Source organism: Puntigrus tetrazona, chromosome 3 (genome assembly GCF_018831695.1).
Source record: "Puntigrus tetrazona isolate hp1 chromosome 3, ASM1883169v1, whole genome shotgun sequence".
NCBI classification, from domain to species: Eukaryota; Metazoa; Chordata; class Actinopteri; order Cypriniformes; family Cyprinidae; genus Puntigrus; species Puntigrus tetrazona.
In genome coordinates this window covers 8,108,913-8,121,301 of record NC_056701.1, presented here as the reverse complement: position 1 = coordinate 8,121,301, position 12,389 = coordinate 8,108,913, and the positions used below count along the sequence as shown (strand labels likewise).

At 42.3% G+C, this 12,389-nt stretch overlaps 1 protein-coding gene across 2 annotated transcripts; it reads left to right on the top strand.

Annotated features, from left to right (window-relative positions):
• Positions 1-272: 272 nt before the first annotated feature.
• Positions 273-12,245, top strand: irgf4 (immunity-related GTPase family, f4). Of its 2 annotated transcripts, XM_043229214.1 has the most exons (9): positions 273-1,762; positions 1,876-2,445; positions 2,750-2,917; positions 3,514-4,130; positions 4,447-4,542; positions 9,476-9,706; positions 9,781-9,803; positions 9,884-10,008; positions 11,545-12,245. In XM_043229214.1, exons 4-9 carry the CDS (start codon positions 3,735-3,737, stop codon positions 12,042-12,044), a joined length of 1,371 nt encoding a protein of 456 aa, XP_043085149.1. In that variant the 5' UTR covers positions 273-1,762; positions 1,876-2,445; positions 2,750-2,917; positions 3,514-3,734; the 3' UTR covers positions 12,045-12,245. The 2 variants fall into 2 exon arrangements, with proteins under 2 accessions (XP_043085149.1, XP_043085158.1); XM_043229223.1 differs by lacking the exons at positions 273-1,762; positions 1,876-2,445; positions 2,750-2,917 and adding an exon at positions 3,315-3,426.
• Positions 12,246-12,389: the final 144 nt, after the last annotated feature.

Genomic DNA, 12,389 nt, shown 5'->3' with positions numbered 1-12,389 from the left:
GACTATAAAGACTGCAGCAAGCCACTCACCTGCAGGTTGCATTGTTTCGCCTGTCTCATAGTTAGATCGTTCGTGGATTATAGTTTCTGGTTTTGACCCTGTCTGTTCTCTGATTCTCTGATCGTTTGCCGCCTGACCTGACCTTCTGCCTGTCTCTGGATTTCGTTATTGCCTCGCCTCCTATATATCTGTTAGCCCTGTTTGACGCCTGCCTGTTATGACCATGCCTTTGTTTAATAAAAGCCTGCACATGGATCCGCACGCCTCAGACCGCTCATTCGTGACACATAGAGTATCAAAGATGTACTGACGTGATTATTCACACGTGAAACTCTTCATTAATTCATGATTAGTTAAGAACTTCAATAATCATTAGTATTTAATAAACATTAGTATTTAAGTTAAGTATTAATTTAGCCATCTGGTAGAAAAAAAAGATTACATATATTTATATATATATGTGTGTGTGTGTTTTTTTTTTTTTTCCACCAAATGACGTCAGAATAGTAGATAAAAAATCCTCTGGGAATCAGTGGCGACCCAAAGCAGCGTGGCCAGCTTTCTTCTGAATATCTTCATAGTGTTCTGAGGAAATGAAGACAGGACCATCGTGTCGTGAGTTTTCTTTGAGGAGTCTTCATGGTTGAGAACTTCAGTCATCATCTGATGAGTATTCATTCAGGCACTGGCAGATAATTATTCAGGTGTTTATTGTAAAGTGCACGTTTCGAGAGGTGCATTAAAATAAATAAAACCTGGATTAATGTGGATATTTTAATTAAAAACACGTGTCCATAAAAAAATATGTAATCTATGAAATAGCATGAGCGTGAGCCAGCTTGTGGATCAGTGACGTTAAAGAAAGCAGCACCTTTCAGGTATTGTTTTATTAGGGCTGTGCTTTCTCACGTCTTCTTGTGGCTGTAAATATTTCTCTTTCTCTTTCAGCGTAAGCTGCTCAATTGAATATAGTTTTTCAAGCATGTGTTTTTTTATAGTATTGACAGAGATGAAATAAAAAGTACATGCAAGTCTATTCTCTGATTAGATAAAGCAACATCGACTCAAATATCCGAAGACTTGTGCTGCATTTCAGGACAAAGTATAAGAAGTGTGGAAACTCTTAAAGTATCGTGTGAAGCGTTGGCTTTACTTCAGGAGATTAGTCTCCGGGACGCGCTGCTAACTCGCTTCTGGCTTCTAGAGAAGAAGAAGAAGACCTCGGGACAAAACATGAGAATTAAAGACACGAGCAACCAAATTATAAACGTCATAAAAGCTCTTATAGAGTCAGATTTGCTGGATATGATATGATTGCATTTCTATTAAAGTCAGAATTAGTCAAGAAAAGTCCTAACCGTGTGATAAATTGCAGTTATCCTTAATTTACTTCTTTCTCAGGGGATGAAATGAGCTTTCTGTGAGAAAACCTTCTAAAATATATATATATTTTTAATAAAAAGCAGATTAATAAAGACCAGATGCTCTGATATTATCTCAGCTGTTTACGAGAGCCTTGATGTTCTTTATATATTTACATGTGCCTTCATTTCATCTCTATATGACCAAAATATGAGAAAACCAACACGTTCATGTGTATAATAGCAGACGCTCAGTCCTCTTTAACGTGTGTTCTTCAGGTCCGGGGTTATATAGATTACTGAAAATAACTACATTATGACACTTTTTCTCATCTTTCCCAAAAAACACATGCTTTTAAAAACAATATTAAAGATTTGCTGTTGTGGAGATCACGATTAAAGTGAGTAAATCTGTTTTTATGTTATATAATGTATATATAATGTGATTTACTGGAAACTGCTTTCATTTCCTTCTTGTTCCTCATTGTTCTCGTTTCTCGAACCCCACCTGAAGACGCAGATGTGATAGAGCTGGTTTGAAGAAGCGACTGGACGGGTTTCGGCGTGAGAAACCTCCCCAGGACGTTCTTATCATTCAGTTACAACAATCATAACAATAATGATGTGGTTTACTGGGAGTCTCAAAGAGTTTCTGTCACAGCGAGGAGGAGGCTTACAGAAGCGGTGATCAAGTTTAAAGTAGATGAAATAAAACCATGTTAGGTTTCTGTATGGACTTCATCTTGTACAAAACACAAGCCCTCTGATGATCTAGAAAACCTCATACACACAGATATACACACACTAATCTACTGGAGCCAATAATTACAGACTAAACAGATGAATAATTACATAACAAAATATATAATCATACATAAAACTGTTAACAGCACCGGCTCGAATGCCTTTAATTATACGGCTACCACACAATAACAAAATATTAAAACCAAAAAATCTATGTAAATGACTGGGTGGAGCTTAAATGAAAGTCCATTACCTCGTCTTGTGGGCAGAGCTAAAACATCTGTTAATAAATACACGAGAGACACACATGACAAGAAAACATCTGAAGATCAGCGCTGCAGTGAGTATCTTCTCTTTTTTAAGCGCAATTCAACCTTAAACTCAATTACAGGAATCTGTACAGATTTAACCTGCTTGTCTGACTATATTAATATCGTTCTGTAACAATAGTCATAAAAGATGAGTGTGATGCACGGGCAGTGATTAATGCAGTATTGTGAAAAAGTGAGTGAATGAAAGAATGAATGGTGGAGGATGAGGAAGGTTTTACAGAAGCATGTCGTGTACTTGCACTGGACCATTTCTTGAAGCATTGAATAATGAAAGCAGGTGTTTTTAGTGTAAATGACAATTTTTTTTTTCAGATCTTGAAGCTCAGCTAAAAACAGAAGAAAACTAAAGAATGGTATGAAAACATGTCCTCATCTGACATGCTGCACCTGCTCTATAGAACAAAGAATCTGAATAATCCATACAGGCCTATAGCAGTAAAAAAGGACTTCAGCTCAGCAAGCAGTCTTCAAATTAAACAGGTGATATAGCTATCCTATAATAAATTATATACTGATCACAGAGGAAGTACATGAATATATAATATACAGAATATACAGAAGCAGCAGTTGCTGAATAGCAAGCGAAGGAATCAGTGCTTCTTGAAGGAGATTATGATCCTCTTGCTGACGCTGTCTAATGATATCTGACAGTATCCAGACTAGAAAAGGCCGTCTTCTCCATCAGTTTAGAAAGAAAGTCATCCAGGTTCAGCAGAACATACTTTTGATGAATGACGTCTTTGTTTAGTTGTTTGAAGTCGACATATACTCTAATGTTCTGTTGGTGACCACTTCCTGTTTGATCTTCGTAAGCACTGGTTTCCTGACTATTACAGTGAAATCTGCTCCAGAGTTGATTTCATCATGTGTTCAGGTGTTTGCTGACAAGACGTTGTGTCCAGGAAGAGTTTTATAACGAGTATTTGAGTATTAATTTGAGTATTTCATTGTTCTCTTGAGTTTATATCAGTTTACTGTACTGTTTGAATGTAAGTTTATGTTTGTTAAATGTTATCTGCAGAAATCCTGATGTTCCTGTCTTGTTTAAACCTGATCATAAACTCCTCCTCTTACAGCTCTTACCAGGAAGAGACAGACGTGTTATATCTGCTTTCTGTCACACCGACTCTCTTCTTCTGACAAAATAAATCCATCAATGAAGAACCAAGAACCACTCTTTATAGAAGGATCTTTGAGAAGTTTGTTTCTGAACAGATAGATTTTGTGGTGATTTATTCTTTAAACTTGTTCAGAAAGTGAAAGTAAATTTCAGATCTCTGGAGCTCAAAGACTGAAAATGGCTTCACTATCTGAAGATGATTTTTCTTGTCCTGTATGTCAGGAAATCTTCAAGGATCCTATTCTTTTATCATGTAGTCACAGTGTGTGTAAAGAGTGTCTTCAACAGTTCTGGAGAACCAAGAAAACCCAGGAGTGTCCCGTCTGCAGGAGAAGATCCTCTAAAACTGAACCTCTGCATAATCTTGTGTTAAAAAACCTGTGTGAGTCGTTCCTGAAGGAGAGAAATGAGAGACGCTCATCAGGATCTGAGGAGATCTGTAGGTTACACAGAGAGAAACTCAAACTCTTCTGTCTGGAGGACAAACAGCCCGTGTGTGTAGTGTGTGTTAACTCACAGAAACACCACAATCATAAGTTCAGACCCATCGATGAAGTGGTTTCATCATGTAAGGTGAGAGGACTGACTTATAACTCTTGTTTAAGATTTGATTTGATTAATCAGAGCTGGTTGTGTTTAGTCCATAATCAATAAAGTTTAATATATTTGGGGAATTATTAACTACAGGGGAAAAAACTTTAACACGGGATAACTGTTTTGCTGTGTTTTGTGTTCTCTTTGTTTCTGGAAGGTTGAATTAATTTAGTATGAGATGTTGAAATCAGGATAGGCACAAATACCTTTGCACTGCATTATAAGATCATATCACTGTATCAAATTTTTCACTGTAATCTGGTGTTTTATGTATTTTTATTTCGTTTAATTCTAGGAGCAGCTCAATACCGCACTGAAATCATTACAGGAGAAACTTACATGCAATGAAAAAATGAAAGGAGAGTTTGAAAAAACATCTCAACACATCAAGGTGAGGAAACAGAATTCATAGTGTTTCAGTCTAGATCAGGGCTCAATAAACCTGATCCTGGAGAGTTTAACTTGTGCCTCAACACACCTGTCTGGAGGTGTAGGTATACCTAGTAAGAACTTGATCAGCTGCTTAGAGCTCCAGGACTGAATTAGATGAGCCCTTAAAGAGGGAGACAGACAAGGAAATACGGTTTAAAGAATTACATTTATCGGGAAAAGCAATTAATCAATAAAAATAAACAATGTTCTTTATCTTTATAAAATTAAGTTACAAAGGTAGTTACAAAGTTACAAAGGTTCAGCACCACAACAGTAGCAAAAAAACCTCGGCCATACCCAGAAATCTGTGAAGATCTTGACAGTTTTGAGACACAGAGAAAACACAGATACTTCTTCTTCTACAGATCTAACCTGTACACCACCCAACACCTTATTAAGGTAGATAACCCTAATTCAGAATCAACTTGTAGTCAAAGAGGAGCAGTGTGAGTTCCACCACACCAGGACATCATTCCTGGGATACATCATAAGCCGTGAGGGAGTGGCAATGGACCAAAGGAAAGTAAAAGCCGTACTGGAGTGGCCCAGACCCCAAACTCTCACCCAAGAACTTCAACTATTCCTGGGGTTTGCTAACTTTTACTGATGCTTCATACGCAGTTACAGCATCCTCACAACTCCTCTCACTGCCATGATCAAACGACAATCCATCTGGCTAATCTGGTTTCCTGATGTCATGGTCATGGAGACCTCAGAGAACCTGAATCTATGCTTCACTTCAGCCCCTATACTATGACACCCAAATCCAGAAGAACCCTTGATCGTTGAAGTCAACACTTCAAGCACAGGAGTGGGAGCTGTTCTGTTGCAGCGCCATGGTAATCCGGCCAAGATGTATCCGTGCGCCGCCTTCTCTTTCAAACTATCTGCACCAGAGCACAACTATGACGTAGGAAATCGTGAACTCTGTACCTGAACCATTACGTCAGCGCCTGTTGTCTCAGCTCCACCAAACCCCAAGCTCTGGCCACACAGGATCACTGCGACACTCCAGTTGGTGAGGAATCGCTACAGGTTGCCCACTGAACTCCCTGATACCATCAAATTCCTCCAGAACTGTTCTACCTGTCAGGTGTTGGGGGTGGGGGTGCTACGGTGGAGGTTACCGTGCCATCTCCTCCACTCCACCAGAGGGAGGTCTCACCAGAGTATTAACTGAGCCTTTGAACTCCATTTCCCTTACTGCCTCTTACCTGGGGCTGAGTACACACACCTGTCCCCTTTGCCACGCCTCCTGCTCGTTAGTTCCCCTATTTAAATGAATTAGTCTGTTCTACTTTTGCAAAGTCTTGATTTGCTACGGTGATGATTTCTGAGCGTTTACTTTTGTATTACCTGTCTTGTTAATGATCTTGGACTGTTCCTCTGTTCTCTGATTGTTCTCTGCCTGCCCCTGACCTTCTTTGTCAATTCAGATTTTTGGATTGTCTCCCTTGCTCTGTTTGCCTTTGTTTTGACCCTGCCTGTACGACCACGCCAATAAAGCTGCATATGGATCCCACTCAGCCTAGAGCTTCATTACACCCTCGTTCCCTGAGGAAGGGAACCGAGACGTCACCTCGGATATGACCGACGAACTGGGATCTTGTTTTGAGAGACCAATCTACTTCAAGTGTATTACTGAATACAGTGTGAGTATAAATAAGCAGCGGGTGCAGCGCATATTCAGGTTTAGGGTTCGGTCACTCTGAGTCATGTCAGATATGACAATATGATGAATTGGGATCCCTACCAAAAAGCCATGGATGCTGCCTCTTCCAGCATCCTGTGGGAGCCTCACAAGCCACCTCAGTCTATCGGGGGAAGCCAGGGCTCAACCACAAGAAGCAAGCTACTATCGTCAGTATATATCGGGGGACGGTGGTCTACTGTATGGATGCTCTGGAGCAATATAACAAGCCAGCCGAAACTGGACCTCTCAGTGCTTCTACCCATTTGATGTGAGAACACAGGAGGATACTAGTTCCACATGTAGGCTATAGAATCTAGCGAACTTGTTAGGGGTCACCCAGCCCTCAGCTATACAGATATCTGCCAGCAAGCACCACGAGCCAGTGCCCAGGATGACACTTCTTGTTGAGTGGGCTCGTAACCTGAGGAGGCAGGGCACACCCTGTGCTTGGTAGGCCAAAGTAATGGTGTCCACTATCCAATGAGCCATCCTCTGCTTGGAGACAGCATTCCTCTTTTGCCAGCCTCCGTGACAGACAAAGAGCTGGTCTGAGGTCCTGAAGCTTTGTGTCCGGTCAATGTAGCATCTTAGTGCTCGGATAGGACAAAGCAAAGGTAAAGCTGGGTCTGCCTTCTCCAGGGGCAGCGCTTGAAGGTTCACCACCTGATCTCTGAAGGGACATGGCCTTGGTGTTACCTGGGGATCCACGGGCCCAAACTCTAGGCATGATTCGTCGACCAAAATAACCTGTAGATCCCCTACGAGGTCAATGTGAGCAAGAGCAGAGTCTTCATTGATAAGAACTTCAGCTCAATGAGGTCATGCTTACCCACAGATCTCCCATCTATGGGGTCATGATTGCTGTGGAATCTTCTTGTTGATTTGGAGCCGAATTCACTTCTCAAGCAAAGAGACTCGTACAGCAGGATTTTAGGTGTCAGGAAAAAACTTTATTCAAGTCTGAGATAGCAGCAGTCCGCCTCTCCCCTCTTGGTCTCTGTCTCCTCTTTTTAAACCCCTGCTAGTGTCCCACCCCACATACCATCAGTTTTAGGTAAGAACATCTGTATTCAATCTTAGGGTTTTTGTTTTAGTCCCTTGTCAATTCTATAGGGTCTGTGTGCGTGTGTTTGACATGAGGCCCCCTTACTTATGGTGTGTTTGACATGAGGCCCCCTTACTTATGGTTTCTTTTTATGGGAACCTGTTGGCTTATAACCTTATTGCATTTACCAGTTGATGTATGTTTTGCAGACCCCACTGCCTTCGCATGCAATCTTCCAACAGCAGACACCATTATGTTTAAGAAGGGCACAAAAGTAACATGTAGTTAACTCATAAATGTATAGAAATTATAAAATAAAGCCAAAGGAAAACTTCGTCATGATTTGCAGCGATTGCAGCCACCTAGACTTTGAGGGGTGTAGGGACAGCCTTCACTCCAACCCTTGCTGCAAGAAAGTAAACACGACTTAATTCACGAGGCAGTTCCGTGAGTCTTCTCCTTGAAAAGAACACCACTCGATGAATAGGCTCCACTTCACAGCATAGGCCTGGACGGCACTCTCACTGAGATGGTGATGGTGTCAACTACCCCTTGAGGTAGGTCACCTAGAGCCTCTACGTCCTGTCAATGCACCAGACATGAAGTTTCCAAAGGTCTGGATGTGGGTGCCAAAGGGTGCCCTGTGTCTCTGAGTCAGAAGGTCCTTCCTCAGAGGAATCAGCTAAGGAGGGGCTGTCATGCGAAGCATTAGTTCTGGGAACCAGGTCCGTGTGGGCTAGTAGAGTGCTATTAGCAGAACCTGCTCCTCATCCTCCCTGATTTTGCTCAGTGCCTGTGTTAGAAGGCTCACTGGGTGGAACACATGATTGCTTAGGCTCCACGGCCAGCTGTGTGACAGTGTGTCCATGCCGGTCAGGGAGAAAAACAACTGGCAGTGAGAAATCTCTGGAGAGGCAAACAGGTCTACCTGAGGGGCTCCGAAATGCTCCCAAATTAGCAGAACCATCTGGGGATGGAGTCTCCATTCTTCGGGAAGTGCATCTTGCAACACCTCGTCAGCCGCCTGGTTGCACACGCCTGTAATGTGAATTACTATGAAGTAAAGTCTGTAAAACCCTGTTCTCATTTTGGCTGGAGGGACTGGCTGTCTTTCTGGCTGACTCGCGACTTTCACCTGAAGGACCACAATTTCTGCACGCAAGACAGGGGCATCCTCATTGTTTACTGATGTAAAGCAGACTCTGCTGAACTTGACACTGAGATGGCCTGGGAAGCTTTAACTGAGCATCCAGAGACCAAACTATTGGCTCGAGCAGACCACCGATGTGCTGGCAGTGGGTCAGAGAGAGGGGAAATGCAGGAAACCGGCTAAGGTTACTCGTAGCTGGTCCGCAGCAGATTCTGAGTGTATGCAACTCTTACCTGTGCTCAAACAGAAGTGGAGGTGGGTAGTCCATTGGTTCGTCTTCCAAGTCTTCCCACCGCTGCATGTTGTCCAAAGACGAGAGTGAGTGTAATGCGGGACTTGGCCGCCCACAACTCCTTGTCCTCCCTGGGGACCCAGAGATAGAAACTGCTCTTTTGTTGATAATTTTGGTTACTACTGACAGTGAGGTCAGCGGCAGAAAAAACTAAAGGGAGTGGTGCATTCACCATCTTTCGAAGAGCAGAGCTGCTTGCATTTGCTCTTGCCACCAGGTTTGGCCCTGGATGGGTGGGGTGGCTGCCCATCGCACGACCCAGAGATCGGAGGCAGCTGGATGCGATTAGCGCATACCAATGTTCATTGGTTCATTTTAATACACTCGAAGTAAATTGGTCTCTGGAAGCGAGATCCCAATTCATTGGTCATATCCTAGGTGACTCGGAGTGACCGACTGAAAGGGAACTGGTTAATTTCTTTTTAATTAACTCTCTACTGGACAGTCAGGTGAGACAGATGAACTTCAAGGTTAGCTAAAACCTCATAATTTCATAATGAACAAAATATTTGGTCAGCATCCTCTGAGAAGGGTGGAACCAGACGGATATTCTTGGTAATATCAAACAATGATCTAATATATTGAATATAATAATTCCAGCTGATGATGTAAATGAGGATCATCAGTCTGCTTCTGGAGGTTATTTCTCTCAGATCTGAATGATGTGATTGTGTTGATGGAGACGACTGAAGTGAATGTGGTTTAATTTCAGTCTCAAGCTGAGCACACAGAGCGTCAGATTAAACAGCAGTTTGAGAAGCTTCATCAGTTTCTCAGAGATGAAGAAGAAGCTACAATCACTGCATTGAGGGAGGAAGAGGAGCAGAAGAAGAAGATGATGAAGGAGAAGCTGGAGGAGATCAACAGACACATCTCAGCTCTTTCAGACACAATCAAAGACACGGAGGAGATGATGAAAGACAGTGACGTCTGCTTTTTGAAGGTCTGATTTCAAATGATTGATTGATTGATTGATTGATTGAGTTATTGATGATCAATGGTGTATTTGTTCTGCAGGAGTTTCCAGTCTCAAAGAAAAGGCGAGTGATCTGCTGCTGTCTCTGTTCTTTCTGTTTCTGGTCCAAAGACTCTTCAGATCTGATCTTGAATTTTCTTCCAGAGTCCAGATCTCATCACAGCCACAGAATCTACCGATACATTCTGGAGCTTTGATTGATGTGTCACGATACTTGGGCAACCTGTCCTTCAGAGTCTGGAAGAAGATGCAAGACACCGTCCAGAAGAGTGAGTAACACACACACACACCCACACACCCACACACACACACACACACACACACACACATAGAAAATGATGCAATACTGACAATTTTGTTTAGTATTATGTATGAGAGAAGTATGAAGAACCAGATCATCTGCTACACCAATATCAGAAATAATCAATAATCAGAATTCAGTGCACTTAAAGGAATAGTTCAACCAAAAATGAAAATACACTCACACACACACACACACACACACACACACACACACACACACACACACACACACACTTTTAATTTATTTTATTCAGGGTAATCAACAAATCTTTTCTATTTTTTTTTTTATATTTCATCTAATGTTTACACTATATTTTGTCATGGTGTGGTTAAGGGAAAGAGCACTTGATGTGAATATACCCTTAATAGTTTTAATTTTACACAAAAGAGCAAATAATACTACAACAGGCAGGCAGTCAGTTATGTAGACTCACAAAATAAAACCACAATTATAAAGGAGAAACAGAACAGGATGATTTAACATAGGAATACAGGAGAAGACAATAAGACAATCAACAGAAACTAGGTCACAGAGCACATGGGAAATTGGAAACAACCCAGGAGGGGGGTTGGCAAACAGAGTCAAAAGCGAACAGAGTCCAGGGAGGAACAGATGGAGGGAGGAGCCAGGAGCAGGAGAATCGTAGGACCCAGAGCACAGCCCAGAAGATGACCCATGGTGGAGCCAACGGAAAGGTGAAAGAGGAGGAAAGGCTGTCGACTCCATGGAGCCGCCTGATGGCGGCGGAGCAAGTGAGCCAAAGAGAGAAAGTTGCCGCTTACATCGAGTGGCCAGCCCCACTCCAGATCCAGAGCCCAGCCCACCACTTCACCACGATGCGGAGCGACAGCCAGTGCCCACTGCTGGCAGAGTCTGCTGCGACCACAGAGCCATCACCAGGGAGAGCGACAAAGCCGTGGTGCGCCACCAGACCTGAGTCGACTGCGCCAAACCAGGTGCGTGAGTCGGCTACACATCACACCACGGTGGAGAATGCCAAGTACTGCGAGAGCTGCAGCAGAGCTGAGGGTGAGCTGATAATCCATCTAGAGCTGCTGGATCTACAGAAAGAGCTGGATCACTGTGATCTGGCGAAAGATCTGGCACATTGCATGTATTCAGAATCCCTGCTGGTCCTGTCAAGCCATCCTGAATCCCAGCTGATCCCGTCCAGCAGTCCTGAGTCCCTGCATCAAGAGCACCCTCCAGCCAGAGTCTGCTCCCTAAGCATGCCCTCCAGTGATTGGCCCGTCAGCATGCTCTCCAGTGATCAGATATCAAGATTTCACACCTCCCACCCTATCCAGCCACTGTCAATGTCTTCAAGCAGCCCCTACGCTCACCCTCAGCTCATCATCTTATTAGGATTATTCCTATCTAGCATTCCTAATTTGTGTTTATTTTTTAGTAAATTATTATTTCTCCTGCATTATTATAGTTTAATTTCTTGAAATTGAAAGTGAAATTATAATAAGAGCATCTGTTGATTGTGTATCATCAGCTTCAGTGATTTTGGATCCAAACACAGCTCATCCAGATCTTCTTCTCTCTGATGATCTGACCAGTGTGAGACGGATCTACAACAGTCAGTCTGTTCCTGATAATCCTGAGAGATTCGACTATTATGCCTGTGTTGTGGGTTCAGAGGGGTTTAACTCAGGAACACACTGCTGGGATGTGGAGGTTAAGGAGAGTAAATACTGGCGACTGGGAGTAACTACGGCATCAAACCAGAGGAAGGGAGAGGATTTCTTCAAATCTGATGTCTGGTTTGTGTCATACGGGTGGTTTCCAGGTTTTGGTTCTGGTTCTGGTTTTGGTGTTAAACGTAATCTTGATCGTGTGAGAGTGTATCTGGACTATGACAGAGGAATGGTGTCATTCTCTGATCTTGTAACTAACACACATCTACACACATTCACTACCACCTTCACTCACACACTCTTCCCTTTTTTTTGGAATTATTCCTCTCTGAGAATCTTATCAATCAATAATCAATAATCTTTTGATCTGAATCTTCCTGCTTTCATTTTTCATCAAGATCACATGAATAAGAGACTGAACATCCGACCAGAAAACTGACGACTAAATACTGTAATAAACACTGTATTAAAAACATGATGTTTTGATTATAAAAATGGAGAAAAAAAACCTTGGGAGTTTTAGTTCAATTTTAAACTCAGCTGTGTCAGATAGTGTAAATGACTTTTATGACTGAACATAATCTCTGGGTGCTGATCCACCATCTAGTTTGGATAGAAACTGAAACAGATTAAGAAAGAGACAGGACTAATATTAGCGTAAATGCTATTCTTTTTACAATGTCACAAGTACATCGTATTGTAG